Here is a 16,999-nt window from a genome sequence, read left to right as displayed (position 1 = left end):
TGTAAAAATGGAAAGATTCAAGGTGGAAGCTTGTAATTTGGGCTTTTCCTGAAAAGTCTGGGAGAACCAGCAACGCTGAGCCCACTGCTCTGTATGGTGACCTTCCAGAGAAGCACTGTGGCCAGCCAGCCCTGGTGCCCATCATTCCCTATCACTGTCCCCTTGGCCTGCGTCATTCATTTGTATGGTCTTCCTGAAGGCAACTGAATTCGGAATTTCCGTTTCATGGATTTATTTCTGCCTCCAAGATTCTCTGTGGAATTTACAGGACATAGAGTCCACAGATCTGTTTTGGCCAGCAAGTTCGTATTTCTTTAAGTCTGTCCCTCTGCTCTAAATCACTGTGTGGACATTAGGACTAAACCATGGAACATGACTCCACTTTTCTGTTTTGCCCTTTGGCCTGACCAAGTAAAAATACATCTGTGTCCTTTCATTGCTGTCAGTCCCTTGGACAAAAATAACTCTTTACTTCTTATTCTTGTATGAGTCCTAGTAGAGTCTCCAGGCATTGGTGTCCAACTCTCCTTTCCTTGCTTTAATAATCTCAATTTTTAAAACTTCTGTTTCTCCATGGCCAACCAAGAGAGCTCGGGTTTGTCTTGTCCATGAGGACTGCCTAACACATAGAGTAGCCACTCAAGAAACACTTGTTGATGGACACACCCTTAGGCTGTTCTCCCTAACTCTACCCATGCTCTACCGCAGACCTGCTATGCAGAGGGGCATAGAATTAATAAAGTCCTGGGTCAAGCGGTCCCCATTCATACACACCTCAGCTTTCTTTTCAGGGAGGATGAGGCCCTTTTCTGTAAGGCATGTGAAGGCTGGAGGGTTCTGGAGACTTTCAGTTTCTTCAGAGACCCAGCAGAAGGAGTAGGTGCTATTGGTCGGGTTCAGTATTGTAAAAGTCCTGGCCGAGGGGGGAAGAATCGATAGCAGAGAGTGAGAGAGGGGCTTGAGGATTAAGAAAAACTTTTCTAGACTGTTCCCTAGCACACTTCCTTTATGTGGGAATCAGAACTGTTCTGAGCACTTCGTTGCTGCAGAAACAAAAACTGCATCTCACTTGGGGATCCCAAGTGTGGCTAGAGTTCTGGACTTTGGAATAATAATGACACCAAGGGCTCTTCTGTTCCAGTGATCCTCTGTGGTCAAGGCAGTGGTCAGGGATCCTATTTTTATGTCTTCCAAGTTTTCCAGAGTGTCAAAACCAGGGAGACAGAAGACAGCTTCCTCACGGAGGCAGTTCTCTGAAGTCAGACCCCAGGACAGCAAGCGTGCTTCTACGTGTCAGTGTAGCTTGCTACTCTGAGTTTTTAGAAGGACTGACGGATATGAACTCAACTAGTGCAAACCTAAATGACTCACCGGTGATACTTCTCTCCTATGCCCACGCTGGTGAACTCAATCACCCGGGTGTTTGGATCCAGAGCCCCACCACGAGGCCCTGGGAGATCTGGGTTGCGCCGATGACCGCTGATGTAGTCTGAGTCTTTCAGGTTAAAATGGCAGAAGGGCAGGGAGCTCCGCCCTTTTGCTGACAGGACTGGGCCTTGCTCTCCAGGTGGCAGGTTAGGAATCCTGAGGGGATAAGGTTATTTTGATCTATTTTTAACTTTTTAATCGATTTTTGCTTTCGTGGTTGTAAATGAATATGACACCCATCAGAATGTGAACTCCATGAGAGCAGAGGCTGGGTCTGTCTCGGTCAGCAATATAACCTCAGTGCCTTGAACAGTACATGGTACATAGTAGGTGGTCACTAATTAATTGTGGAGTGGATGGATGCATGAATGGGCTGAGTATGAGAGGCCTGAATTCTGGTTCCTTCTGTGTACCTTACTATGGCCTCAAGTTACTTCCTTTGCCAATGGTGAGAAAACCTCCCTGCTGTAAGGTCAGCACAGAGTCTTTCCCTCTGGGCTCTTTCATAGGCATCTAGTGGGATACAAAAAAGGACTCAGACATCCTTACAAAACTACCCTGAGCTCCTTGGAGAAAGCACACTAGATGTGAGCAGACCTCGAGCCCCAGCACCAAGCTTAGGTGGCCCAGGTGTGGGAAAGGTCCCTGCAGTGTGATTGCAGGGTTTCTATAGGTCTTATTGTTCACATAGGTCTCTGCCACCCTATGCCATGGATCACAGACTTCCTCTAAGGTAGGTGTTCTCCATGGAGCTGGCCGGGGAGTGGGTACCACATCAGGGACTTTCAATGCCAGATGTTACTGGATTGACTCTCCTCTAACTGGACCTGGGTCCCATCTGTCCCTCGCTTACTATGTACCAGGTCCACCTCCTCCATCGCCACCACCACCTAATGTTTATTGTACTTATTGCGTGCCAGGCACTGTTCAAAGCTCTTCACTTGAATTAGCTCATTTAGTCTTCATAACTCTACAAGGTGGGTATTGTCATTTGCATTTTACATAGGAGGAAACTGAGTCTCAGAAAAGGTACAAGAAAGCTTTCCCAAGTTCATGCTTGCCCCAGGACTGGAACCCAGCTGGCTGCCCACCATCCTGTTGCCCAGTGGAATCCTGTACGTGGCCGGGAAGGGGAGGTGGGCGGGAGGCAGGGTCTACAGAGGGTTGATGAGCTATACAAAAGAATGGATTCTCCTTGTCCTCCAAAGGGAAATGTGGCAATGTGGGGCTGAGGAGGGGTCTGGGGCTGGAAAGAATGGTGGGCGTGGTGGGACAGAAGAGGGGCTAGGAGCTGCAGCGCTTTGTGCTGGGAGATCATCTCCTTACTGGCAGAGAAGATTGCTCTCGAAGTCTCCAACCTCCATTGGGGAGAATTTCACTTTGAGCTTCTGGGTCTTCCCCACGGGCACCATGCCTGAGACGGGCTCCACAGAGAAGGGTGGCAGGGAAGCTTCGTTCCAGTGGTCCATGGCACTGTCCAGGGTGCTGCCCGTGTGCAGCGTGCCCTGGCTAAGCTGGTCATTTTGGGAGAAACCTGGGGGCAGATAGAGCGCCAGTGATATTCTGCACCTGCCGTGGGAGGGCAGGTGTAGGGCAGCCCACTCACAGGCCCTAGGCACCCTCTGTGGGCTCACCTCTGCTAGCAGGTATACTTTGGGCCCCAGGGCCCAAAGAATGGGCTCCCATCTCTCACATGAGACTCATGAAAAACACTTCCATTAATTACATCAAGTTTTCATGTTTGTTTTCTTTTGGCTCAAGGGGGTGGGTCAAGTAGATGTCTGTGGGTCACGTGCCTCAAGAATAATGGGCTGTGAACATAATCTTTGGAGAATCATTGCTTTAAAGTAGGGGTTCATAATCTGGGGGCCCATGGAAAAGGGCTCATTAGGAAGGTCTGGGAAACTCCAAGTTGAAAGAGAATTAATGGATAATTGCCCACTAAGTGTTGGGCTCTTTTTAAAGTGCAAATTGGGCATGGGTGTGTATTTTCCTGGGGAGACAGTTCATAGCTTTCATCAGTTTCTCCAAGAGTCTGTAATCTTCCAGAAGGTTAAGATCTAAAAGAAAAGATTCCTAGGGATCTGTGTGGGCCCCAGGAAGGCAGATCTCAGCTCTTGAGTTTCTCAGGCCCTTTTGGCTCTGCAGATGCCAGGAGGCCTCTGCTCTGCTTCTCCTTTGCTTCTTAGGGGGCCGTTGGAGCAGTGCTTGCTTCTCCATGAAGAAGCCTCTTGTAATAACTGGGGACCCAGTTCAAGCCCTGGGTTTTACCCGTCACCGCACTTACCTTGGTTGTCTGGCATTGCAAAGCTGACAGCCTTTGCCGTCTCTTCTGAGATCCAGCTGAATTCCAGCTGCACATTTCCTGAATTAATCAGTTCAAACCTGCAAACAGATCAGGGAATGGAATTGAGAAACGTGCTTCAGATTTTTGTCCTGTCTGCACATCATCTGTACCGTTAACTTTTTTAAGTCACTTCGTTTCTTAAATATTTCTTCAAAGACAAGTTTTAAGCAATTTTATCTGAAGTCATGCATGCGATATACTTGTTATATTTCCTTCTAAAACACACACACAATATATATATATAGCTATTAAAAGTAAAAGTATGCAGATGTTTAGCACTTAAATCATCTTGCATACTACTGGCAGCCTGTGCAATGAGCTCTCAGCCTGCATCATGGTAATCCTGAAAAATTCCCATGAGAGAGGAAACAAACTCTATTTCACAAGACAGCACCTTCCTCGGGTGCAAATTCCAAAGCCTCTCCTTTCCTGAATCACTTTCCACCAGAAACAATGTCCTTGTGGTCAGAAACCATTTGACCCCTGCCTCAGATGTCTTCACTGGCTGAGACACATACTTGTCTCAAATTCTCAATTAGTGGAGACTTTTCTTGTCTCAAGTTTCCCTGCTCTAAGACAAGAACTGGGAGATAGAAGCTTTTTCTGGAATCACGATTAAACTTGATCACAGTCACAGCAAGAGGATGAGGCCCTGATGTAAGAAAATGGTTGTGCAAGAGAAAGAAACACACACGCTCTTCCCAGTTTTAGGGGAGAAGTAGGAGCTGAGAGTTGCGGTGGGGCAGTAGGTCTAAAGGTGGGGTTTAGGGGTTAGAGTCCCATTATCCGGTCCAGGTAGACCATGTAGCTGTGCCTGAAGTCAAGGTGCTTTGGCCTCAGGGGCTTGTGTGAATTTATGGATTGTGTGAATTTATGAGCACTGGTCTTTATCCTAAAGCAAATTTTTATAAAGAGGAGAAATCTCAGCGGAACAGAATACTTTTAGTAAAAACGCATTCTTGGCTTAGGTCCAGGCATGAACAAATGCTCTGTAAAGGGCCAGATAGTAAGGTTTTTGGCTTTGCGTGCCAGAGATTTCTGCAGCAACTGCTCCCTCTGCTGTGGAAGTGCAGAAGCAGCCGTGGACGATAATAAACAGACGGGCACAGCTGTGTGTCCACATAACTGTATCTGTAAAAATAAGCAGCTGGCTGGGTTTGGTCCACGGGCCAGAGTCTGCTGACCCCTGCTGTAGGTGAAATGGCCGTCAGCAGAAGATACCACTTCCTGCTTCCTACCTTTTGGTTCTATACTAATTTGAGAGGACGCCTTAAGTGCCACAAATGCAGAATGAGTTGAACAAGTTAATTACTAATTTTTACAATGCAGAAATGTCAGTGGCTTACGCTTTTGTGTTTGTAATTCTCAAAGAACAGTCACAGGCTTTCTCTCTGTCTGTGTTGCCCTCTCTGCCTGAAGGCCCTTTTTCTCACTTCCTCACCTGGCCACCTCCTTATTTCTCCTCCAAAGTTCAGCTGGGCCACCACTTTGTCCACACTTGTCTCTCCCTATATCTTGGTCTGCTTTAGGTATGCTTCCTGCAAACCCAGAGCACTGTACTGCAACCATCAGTTGAACTATTTTCACCCATTCCCCCAACACCCACTATGAGCTCTTTGAGAGCAGGACCCACAGCATCCTTGTATCACCTGAGTGTGGATAAAGGGTTAACATAACCCTTTCTCCTTCTAAGGACAATTTCAACTTTGAATTAATTTTCTAGTTCTGCTTCCGTGGAAGCCTGGTAAGAGAGAAATGTCAGCCATATTATTAGACAACTTTGTTTATAGTAAAAATGACGCCTGATTGGTAACTTGCTTTGGGCTGGACTGGGAAGAATCGTGATTCCCTGGAGGGAGGCCATAGCACTGGGGTTCTCTGAGTGTAGTGACTCTTGTAACTGGGCACGTCCCTTGCAGGGATCCTGGAAGCTATAGCCATGGAGTGGTTACGAGAAATGTTGGCTTCTGTTGGTCACGGCCTTCTAAGCTAAGATGGACCCCATGCCCGCTAGCGTAGGTATTGTCCGAGCTGTCACCTGGGGCAGGGGCAACAGGAATAGTTCCTGGGTGGTGATACGGGCTGTTGCAAGGACTCTTCCCACCGAAGCCCACTGCCTGATGCCACCTTCCCGGTAAGACTGTGTTTCCAGGTCTACACCTTGATTTCAAGTGTGAACTTCAATAGTTTTGTGGGTCTGAATGTTTCATTGGACCTACAAAGACCCTCTGGTGCGCAGATGTGATGTCTGGTCTACGCTGTTGTGGACACTGAATAAATGTTTGATGAAGGACCCAGTGAATGATGGAGTTAAAGAACTTCTCTGAGAGTGTCAGGAGGCTTTTGATGACTCACTCAAACACTCGGGTCTGGTGAACCAGTGTCTCCTTAAAGTGCACATCGCTCGTCTGGCACTTGTATGAAGCGAAATTCACGTGGGCACTGATCTGCAGCTGCAGTTCTTGGTAGTTTTCTTCTAGTACTGAGTAAGCAGGCTCAGGATCCGTCTCTATCACCTGTAACAAAGGCAGCCGTGTCCTCAGTGATGCAGAGACACCTGCCTCACAGGAATAATGGGGAGATAAAACAGTGCTTCCTACCCAGGCAAATGAGAACCAACTCACAGATTCAAGTTCCAGAAGAAATGATGAGGCCAAACCTAAAATGACTCAGAAATAGGAAAGGAAGAAATTGAACAAGAAATTACTGAGAGCATCACGACTGCACAGGCATGAGTTTTGGGGTCAGATACACTCCAAGAAGGTAGAATAAAGGAAATCATAAAGGTAGGAATAGATATTAATGAAACAGAAAATAAATCTAAAACAGAGAGGACCAATGAAACTAAAAGCTGTTTATTTGAAAAGATTTAGAAAACCTGTGGTGAGAATGATCAAGAAGAAAAAAAGAGAAAATACACATCAATATCATAAATGAAAAGGGAGATATCACCATCCATCCTACAGACATTTAAACAGACGATAAGAAAATACTGTGAATAATTTTATGAAGATGCATATGAAAACTTAGTTGAAGGGAAAATTCCTAGAAGAATAATTTAATAAAATGGACTCAAAAACAAATTTAAAAAACCTAAAGAGTCTTATTTCTATTAAAGAAAATGAATGGTAGTAAAAAAAAAAAATCTTTAAGAAGACCTAAATAGAGAGATATACCTTGCTAGTGGAAAGGATGAATTATGTTATAAAATTATCAATCCTTCCTAAACTGATATATAGATACAATCCAATTCCAATCAAGTGTCCATCAGGGTTTTCACAGTACTTGTTTAAATGGATTAAAAAATTATTTAGAAAAGTAAAGGGCCAAGAATAAGCAAAATACTTCAGAATAAAACAATATGGAGATAATCATGAAAAGATTCATTAAAGTCAAAATATGAGTGATAAATATGGCAAGCACGTTTGCAGACAAAGACAGGAATAAAAGAGTGTATCAAAAATAAAATGACTAATACTCTTATTTTTCTAAGATAATACCCAAGTGCTTTCCAAAGTGGGCTGTACCAATTTATACTCCTACTAGCAAAGAACCACTTTGGAAATGCTTGGGCATTTTCTTGGGAAGCTGAGCATTCACACATCCTGTGACTCAGCAATTCCACTTCCTGTGACGCAGTTTAGGAATATAAACTCCTGCAAATGAACACCGTGTGACATGAACTATAATGCTCACAGAAACACTGTCCACAGTAGCAAACCCCAACTAATTTTCAAAAGAAGAATGGGTAAATAATAATGCACTTCTATATAGCAGGGACATGGGTGTGCTACAGCCACCTGCCACGATACAGATGACCACACGCAATGACCTTTAAAAAAAATAAAGTTAAAAACTACACCTAAACAATATGCTTTTTAGAATGCATAGGTTAATTTTAAAAAGAAATAAAAACAAAAATCAAGGGAATGAGATCCCAGGGTAGCGACCACGTCTTAGAGACAGGCAGGGGTGGGATGGCTGAGAACCACCCAGGTAATCCTGGTTATACTTCGTGTGTTGGGTGTGGGTTCGTCCCTGTTTATTATATTATTAAAAAGAAACCAACGAAGGGGTAATTAAAGGAGGGGCACGCATGGACCAAAGATGGGATTCTGACACAAGAAATAGATTATAATTAACTTAATTCTGGACACTGAGGGGAAAAAGGAAGTAGCTAAAAGAATAGCCATGAGGTTTCTGAAGAAGAAAGAGGTGGGAGGAATTTGCTCAACTAGAAACTAGATATCAAGACTTAAATGAGAGGGACTTCCCTGGTGGTCCAGTGACTAAGACTCTGAGCTCCCAATGCAGGGCGCCTGGGTTCAATCCCTGTTCAGGAAACTAGATCCTGCACACCACAAATGAAGATCCCACAAGCCACAACAAAGATCCTGCATGCGGCAACGAAGATCTTGCATGATGCAACTAAGACCCGGTGCAGCCAAATAAATAAATAATTAATTAATTTTAAAAAAATCCTTCAATGAAAGCTCTACCAATTAAGGTGTGTGGTTTGTGTGGTCCATGTAGTGTGGATGGCAGGTGGCTTGCTTGGAAGTTCAGTTCACCGCTTTGGAAACCCAGGTCAGGTGGAACAGGGACCATTTCCTTTATCCATGAAAGAAGGAAATGATGAGACACTGAGCTTGAGGGCAGAAGGCATCCAAGCATGGCAGGCCTGGCCAGACTGGGGCTTGGTGTCCCTACTCACTTTTTGTTTTGTAGTGAAAGTCCCGGGCATGTTTCTGAGCACATCCACCCACTTGACCGTGCGCATGCGGTCGTCCCAGTCGGGGACCTGGTCTGCAGGGAGCTGAAACATGATCTTGGAGAGCTTGCACTCGATCCCCATCTTCTTCAGGTTGATGGGCACATCTGACTTCATGGTCACCGCTATGTCCTTGGCACAGCCAGGGTGGAGGTGGCCCAGCTGGGGAAGAGCCTTGCGTTAGTATTTTGGGGAGTTCAATCCTGAGGACTCTTGATGCCTCATGGTCCCACTCTAGGGGCAGGGTCAAAAGTCTTGGCAAAAAATAATGTATCATTCAAGCCCGTATACGTAGACCATCTTAAATAGGTACAAGACGTTCTTAGATAGAAATTTAATCATAAGAACAAGAGCAGCTGGGCTTCCCTGGTGGCGCAGTGGTTGAGAGTCCGCCTGCCGATGCAGGGGACGTGGGTTCGTGCCCCGGTCCAGGAAGATCCCACGTGCCGCAGAGCGGCTGGGCCCGTGAGCCATGGCCGCTGAGTCTGTGTGGCCGGAGCCTGTGCTCCGCAACGGGAGAGGCCACAACAGTGAGAGGCCCGCGTACCGCAAAAAAAAAAAAAGAGCAGCTAATATTTACCAAACTGTTACATGCTTCAGGCACTATACTAAACCTTCACAAAATTCTACTAACCCCCACGACAGCCCTATGGGATGTACAGCTACCACCCCTATTTGATAGACAAGGAAACTTGTAACTTGCTCAAGGTCATACCATTAATGTTAGAAGATCTGGATTCAGACCCAGGCAGTATGGCTCCAGGTACCACACTCTTAACCACCTGTACTTCTCAACCATATGACCTATACAAATTATGGACCGATGTACACAGTACCTTAGCAGTTCTCAGAGTGTGATCTAGTGACCCTTGGGGGCCCCGAGGTCTTTTCAGGAGTTCACAAGGTCAAAACTATTTTGATCATAATACTAAGATGACATTTGACTTTTTCATTCTCATTTTCTCGTGAGTATATAATGGAGCTTCCTAGAGGTTACATGACATATGATATTGCATCAGATTGAATGCAGAAGCAAATATGAGAATCCAGCTCTCTTCTACTAGGCCAGATATTAAAGGGACTTGTAAAAATGTAGAACATTGCTACTCTTCTCGCACAATTTTGTTTTGGAAAATAAAGCCGTTTTCATAAAAATATGGTATTTATATTAACATGTAATGGGTTTGTTATTATATTTTAAATGAACAAATACATGTTTTTAAAGATTCTCAGTTTTAACTTCTAATGTAAATATTGATAGACATAACCCACATAAACAAAAGCTCTTTGAGGGTCCTCAGTAATGTTTAAGAGTATTAAGGAGTCCTGAGACCAAAAAGGCTGAGATTTGCTGAAGTGTTCCAGATATATGGGAAATCCAATTTGGTTTGTAGAATAAAATCATTTGTGATTGAACATGCATAAATGCACATACACATACCAAATATATACTATATATAGTCCTATATATAGAGTCCTTTCATGTTTCTAATAGATAAGAAACCCCTCCTCCTCTGGAAAGTGAAGGGAGAAGAAAGTTTAATACTTCTCAAGGCTACAACTATGAGTGTGTGTGTGTGTGTGTGTGTACACACATGGGTGTATACCCGAGTGTGTGCCCGTGGGTGTGTAAATGGACCATAAGAAGCTTATCTCTACCTTCTTTGACTATCACTTCATATCTCTCCAGGAAGCAAAACACTTCTTCCTGAGAGCACCCTAATTTACAGGTGACAAAGTAGGGTCCCCAACCCTCCTCGCTCCAACCCCCTAGAGTTCTGTGCTTGAACAAACTCAGTGGCTGAAACAGAGCAAGAGGCCATGGATACATCCGGTGTCCAGGGAACTCAGAAGTGAGCTGTCTATGAAAAACAAGTGCTGGCCAGAGGTGAGGCTCTGCTGCCACGTGGTCCTAGGCCTTGTTCGAGGTCGAGCTTTGGTTAGCAAATCATAAAATGTGTGCTGTGAGACACTCAAAGAAGGGGTTAGAAAATTCCAGGTAAAACAAAGTTGACTAGGTTTTAATATGCTGAAGGGCATCTAGAATCTGTAGGAGAAAGATGTAACATTTTCTAAATCTCTGTTGTCCACAAAACCCACCACCCCCGTTTTAGCTTTTGATGAACCACTTTTGCAGGAAAAATGCTCCAAAGAACACACACCATGGGGGACACAGGTCTACACGTGGGGATGGGAAGACTGGGACCTGTCTTCATCCATGGAGGTCTCCATGGAATTCCTCAACATCAGTCTTGGTGACCTCATTCTCTGCTCTTAGGCCAGAGGGGACATTTCTGGTACCAGGTCGGAGTGAGGGATGCATCCATCCCATCCTATGTATCTGTGGGAATGGGCCGACAATCAAACTGGGGTTGGCTCAGGCCTAAGGGAGTGCAGAAAACAAGGACTGGTTTTCACTTACCTGTGGGGAGAAAGAAACTGTGGCTAAAAGGGGCCATTCGAACCGTATCACATTCACTTGGCTGTGATTAGTGATTGTGAAGCTCACGTTATAGCTGTTTCCAATGTGGCAGTCCCCAAACTGGATGTGGTTCACCAGAGCAGCTAAGGGACAGAAGCAGGGGGCAGTGAGTCCCCTCTTGCCTCCTCTGCAGGCTCACTTCCCCACGGAGGCAGGTCCTAAAAGACATTGTGCCTCACCCTCATGCAACTCCACCTTCCTTGGATGGTTATACTGGAAACGCCTGGAGTCCTTCACCAGCAAGCTTTCTCTCCTATAGTCTACTTATCCACCCATCCATCCACCCACCCACCCACTCTGGCCCTCACCTCCATTTGTACAAAGGAAAACATAGCTCCCCACTGCCCGCCCGCCAACTCCATTTGTTTGGTGAAACAGTACTATTAAGGGCTGGAATTGCCACACAGAATACACAAGCCCCCATTAAATTTGAATTACAAGTAAATGATGAGTAATTTTTAGTATAAGTATGTCCCATGCAAAATTTTGGGACACAAATACACTAAAAAAATGGGGACTGCTGTGTTCTGACTTTCTAAATCTGGTAACCCTATTGTAAGTATGAAATCTGATGTCTGAACTCGGGTTCACTGCTGGCTCCTGCTTGACCCCTGATAAGAAAGTTGCCACCCTGTAGCTACAAACAGGTGAAACACCAGATACATGAGGAGCACTGATTTTAACCCATGTTGTACGGACTGCCTAGGGCTACACTCCAGGACTATAATTAAGCTCCTAGAGAAACTGTGAGACTGTGTTTATAACTCACTTCATAGCAGTCAGCTACACAATTAGGGTGTTTAGCAAATGCATTTTGATAATAATGAAGAAGTAAATATTCTCCTACCCAAAGAATATCATCAACCAAATGAAGCCGCAGTGCTTGATAAACTGCAGAGCAGCATGTCTTAAGCTCTAATGTTCACACAGATCACCTGGGGATCTTGTTAAACGCAAATTCTGATTCAGTAGGTCTGAGGTGCTGGGGAGGCGTGTGAAATTCGCATTTCTAGCAACTCCCAGGTGATGCTGATGCTGTAGGTTCTCAGCGCATTGAGTAGTGAGGCTGCAGAGAACGGTCTTCTAGAGGTGGCACAAACCTACACCTTCTCTAATTAAACCAGCCCGCCATTTCTCTTAGAATGTCTAGGGTACATGATACAGATGAAACAGAGGATGCCAATGCAAGCCAGCTAAAAGATACAGACAGGGAAAACTACAGAGAGACATGTATTCACTTTTCAGCTAATCTGGAACTTGAATTTCTCTTATTAGCTAAATGGGAGTTTGAGCTCAAAGAATAAGCTCCCTAAGGGACAGACTCTCTCATTAATTACTCTTTGGAACTCCAGGCACATGCACACTGATGCTCCACAACTGTTCTTTGAGGGAACACGTGGATGAATGCAGTGACTGAGTCAGGCATGAGGGAGCATACGCTAACAAAGAGGAGATTCAGTCCTAAATTCCCAGGAAGCTAGCCAACCTGTTATTTAAATTTCATTCTTATTTAAAATGAACCACAAGCCAACAGGTGTCAACACCTCACTGCTGCTTCTCTCACCTGCCACGAAGTCTTCCATCATGTTTTCCTCGATGATCTCAGAGATATCTGAGGCCTCCTGGCTGGAGGAAGCCACCAGCCCGTGGATGTTGTCCAAGGTGATGTCATCCTCGTACCCCTCTCCCACCATGTGGATGACTGTCTCCTCGTACCGGTTGTTGATCACTGACAAGTGGATGTTGCCTGCCATTCTCCCAACCTTCTGGGAGTGGAAAACAACATCAAATTCAGCTGTGTCTCCAGGAGGAACAACCAGGGAGGCTGTGTGAGCCTTCTTTGCTGCAACCAGAAGAGAGAGACATGATCTAGAACCAGATTAAAGGAAGATGTATCCATAAAGACCTGGACTCAAGGGAAAGCAGCCCTCATGTGGGAATGTGCCTCGCCTAGAGAGGCCATTGGTGACGAGACTGGGCATCTGACTCTGGCTGGGTATACGTTAGTCCTCTAACAAAAGAGCTACTGGGACCCATTGCTCTCTAGAAGATATACTTGCCCTACTTACATTTTGCTTGTGGTTTGTTTTCCTCTATGATGTAGATGTAGGAGGTGGACGGCTTCCCCTTCAGGGAGAAGACTCCTAGTTGGTCCTGCAGGTCAACATGCAACTGGCATAAGGGAAATAAGATTGAGTGTTAAGCTTACAGGCTGCTCATGAGTTCTGAACTGCAGTGAGATACTGTGCTGTTGGGGGAGTACCCCAAAAAATCATTGAGCCTAGTGCCCACTTTTTCGAGTTTCTTACTAAGAGAGATATAATAAATATTATACCTGGAGAGGACAAACAAAAATTTAGCTCAGCCCTTGCTATTCAAATAAGGAACCAGAGGTCCAGAGAGTATAGGTGACTTTGGGATTACCCAGTCAAAATGGGGTTGCCAAGGCCTCTGTTATTGACAGAGGCAGTTGTGAAATATACACTAGACTAGTAAAATGGAAATGAATATTCGTCATTCTGTGAGGGCCTGCATGAATGTGAGTTCCTAAAAACCAGTATCTGCTAGGTACTAACACATTAGTTGCCTGAGAGTGTCATGCTGAGTGTCCTACCAAGATAAGAAGAAAACCAAGGTGGACATCTGACGTACCTGTAGAAAAGGGATGCTTTATAGCCCACTGGAAGCCATGTAGCTGATTAAAAAAACCTAAAGCCATATATCATATTTTATGTATGAGGAACCAGCAGACATTTTTAGAAGATAGTAATGCTGGCACCGTCATGAATAAGATTGAACAATATAAAAAATGAGGCACGAAGAAGGAAGAAATAGTGACATCACACAGGAAGCTTCTGAGATAAAAATATATACATTTAGAAATAAACTTAATAAGAAACTATACAGAGGAATCATATGAAAAAATATTGACATAAAAGAAGATGTAAATAAATGGGCTGGAATCCTACATGTTGTTCCTGGTGGAGAGCCTAAATACTCTAAAAGTAGCAATTCCCTCCTAAATAATGCATAGGAATCCCAATAGGATTTTGTGAGGAACATTATAAAATGATGTCTAACGTTCATCTGAGAGACTGTTAAAAAATCGCTAAGATTAGAAAAACAGGGAATGGGTGCTAATACCTTTTATAAAGCTACAATAATGGAAACCATGCAGGGTAATGGTAAACTAGGAAATAGTGACTCAAGACAATAAAGAAATGCAAAACAAAACCCAAACAAACAGCCCCCCCACCCCCCCGATTTCAGAAGCATCACAGAGCTAAGAAGATAATGAAGAGTAACCAGACCAAGATCTGGAATGTCTAGAGAGGCCAGCCTAACTTTCTGGGCTGTTTTTTTTTTTTTTTTTTTTTTTTTGCGGTACGCAGGCCTCTCACTGCTGTGGCCTCTCCCGTTGCAGAGCACAGGCTCCGGACACGCAGGCTCAGCGGCCATGGCTCACGGGCCCAGCCGCTCCACGGCATGTGGGATCTTCCCGGACTGGGGCACGAACCCGTGTCGCCTGCATCGGCAGGCGGACTCTCAACCACTGCGCCACCAGGGAAGCCCTCTGGGCTGTTTTTGACCTGGGTCATTTGCCAGTCGGGAAGAGGCAGATGGGAGGCTGAACTGTGCTTTTCTGACGGTCTCTTGGTGTTAAGAGGGCAAAAGTCCTGTGAGGGGTGGGAGTGTTTTCTTTGCTCTAGACTAGGACCCCAAAGGTCTGCACAGTAAGACAAAAGTTAGGCTGGATATAAAGCAGCTCTTGCAAGGATAGCAATCCTGCTCAGAGTTGTCTGTCTAACACAGAAAATCTCAAGCTCTAAAACCAGTTTAAGGTGATCCTGTATTTCTAGTGCCCCCAAGTGCTAGGCAGAAGCAAATGCAAATTGCCTCTGAATAAAAATACATCCTTAGCCTAATTATTTCTAGATTAACTTTTCAAATATAATATAACACATGATCAAAAATAACCAGGCACATGAGGAGACAAGACAACATGGGCAAAAATGAACAGAAGCAGCAGATATCAGAATTAGACCCACTGGGCCTTCAGATTTTCGAATTATCAGGTATAGACTGCAAAATGGCTGTGATTACTGTGTTCAAGAAATAAAAGTGACAATTTTGGCATGAAACTAGAAATCATAGAAACTGGTTATACAGACTTGAAAAACAATCTAATAAAAATTCTAGAACTGAAAAATATAATAACTTAAGAACTGAATGGAAGGTTTAATAGAAAACTAGATATAGCCAAAGGGAGAGTTAATGACCTGAAGGCAGAACAAAAGAAATCATGCAAAATGAAGCCCAGAGAAAAATGGATGGAAAATATAGTGAGGTTGTGAGACACAGAGGATATAATGAGAAGACCTTCCATACATTGACGTGGCTTCCCACAAGGAGAGACGAAACAGAATGGAATAGAAACAATATTTGAAAATACATATAGGAATTTTCCAAAATTGACTCAGAACATCAACTGCAGAGTCCAGAAGCCTGGTGAATTCCAAGAAAAATCAATTAAAAGAAATCCATACCTAGACACATCATAGTAAAACTGCAGAAAACAAATACAAAGGTACAAAGCCAGGGGAAAAAGACTGCCTTAGAGGAACATTTTTGACTTATAAGCTGACACCTCAGCCATAACAATGGAAACCAGAATACACTGGAATAATATCTCCCATTTGCTGAAAGAAAACAACTGCCAACCCAGAGTTCTACAGCCAGCAAAATTTACGTTAAAAATAAAGGATACATTGAGATTTTCAAATAAAAACTGAGAGAATTCACCACTAGCAGACTTGCATTAAGGAAATATTGAAGAGTATTCTTCAGTAGGTAGAAAAAGGATCTCAGATGGTAGGTTGGAGATGCAGGAATGGAGAGCAATAAAAATGGTAACTTCTGGGTGAAGCTAAATGGGTCCTAACCACATCGACAACAACAACAGTAATAATGTCTGGTAGAATCCAAAGCCCTCCACAAACTGTCCCCTCACTCTACCCTTCTATTTTTATCTCTCACTGTTCTTCAACCTATACCCTATGCTCTCACAAAGCTGGTGCTTACTAGTTCCTATTTGTACCTTATAATTTTTTTTTTTTTTTTTTGCTTCTGTGCCTTTGTCTTTGCAGTTTTCTTTCTCCGCCTAGGCTTCACTCACCGCAGTGCCCACTTACGAAGCCCAGCTATACCCTTCGACGCCCAGCTCAAATGTCATTTTATAGTGAAATTTTCCTGGATTCCCCTAGATGGGAGTAGATTATTTTCAAAAGTCCTACAGTTCTTTGTATAACACTTACACAATTTATCACTCTTTTTTTTTTTTGTAAAATAAAAACATAATTGCTGAACCAAAAGTCCCTTCTGATGTTATATCTCTCACCCCTGATGGAGTTCCTTTCTTTTTTCCTTATTACAAATGCAATGTTCATTACAGAAAAAAAGTGAAAAAATAAGGAAGACACTCAGAACACCCATAATCCTACCCACTCAGCTTGGTGTATCATCATTGCTCACTGCCTTGCACAGTAATTATCAGTGTACCATGTATCAGTGTACTATGTAATCAGACCACGCCTAATTCCCCTCTGAATGTCCCATGTTTTACCCAGGTTAACGTATGAGGAACATCAAAGAAGTCCTCACGAGTTAGGGATGGCAGAAACCCCAAAGTCAGAAGTCTTGCTTCTAAATGATTCTCCCTTTTCACCCCATGCTTCGCCCTCCAGCAGTACCTTGGCAGGGATGGTGCCACTGTTCTTGAGGACAAGAGGCAGCGTCTCTGAATGACCAAGCAGAAGCCTCTTAAAGAGGAGCAAGGGGTTTCCACGTTGGTTGTAGAGAATCGGCCGCACAACGGTCACTCGAGGGAGGTTCCCCTCTCCAACAATGTCAAACGTGAGGCTTTGATTCTTGGCCAGGTTGCTGCAGGGAACAGAAAGATCAAGGCCTGTCA

General features: G+C 44.2%; 1 protein-coding gene across 1 annotated transcript in view; it reads right to left on the bottom strand.

The window, feature by feature from the left end:
* HYDIN (HYDIN axonemal central pair apparatus protein) overlaps positions 1-16,999 on the bottom strand; it is a 435,992-nt gene that overhangs the window by 33,185 nt on the left and 385,808 nt on the right. Inside the window, exons 63-72 of the mRNA XM_060288997.1 lie at positions 16,779-16,968; positions 13,098-13,200; positions 12,593-12,871; positions 10,969-11,111; positions 8,490-8,708; positions 6,131-6,291; positions 3,716-3,813; positions 2,755-2,962; positions 1,372-1,584; positions 775-913 (exon numbers count right to left, since the gene is read on the bottom strand). Of these exons, the coding sequence (XP_060144980.1) occupies positions 775-913; positions 1,372-1,584; positions 2,755-2,962; positions 3,716-3,813; positions 6,131-6,291; positions 8,490-8,708; positions 10,969-11,111; positions 12,593-12,871; positions 13,098-13,200; positions 16,779-16,968 (1,753 nt within the window). The remainder of the gene's footprint in view (positions 1-774; positions 914-1,371; positions 1,585-2,754; positions 2,963-3,715; positions 3,814-6,130; positions 6,292-8,489; positions 8,709-10,968; positions 11,112-12,592; positions 12,872-13,097; positions 13,201-16,778; positions 16,969-16,999) is intronic.

The sequence above is a fragment of the Globicephala melas genome, chromosome 19 (genome assembly GCF_963455315.2).
Source record: "Globicephala melas chromosome 19, mGloMel1.2, whole genome shotgun sequence".
NCBI lineage: Eukaryota > Metazoa > Chordata > Mammalia > Artiodactyla > Delphinidae > Globicephala > Globicephala melas.
This window is presented reverse-complemented; position numbering and strand designations above follow the sequence as displayed.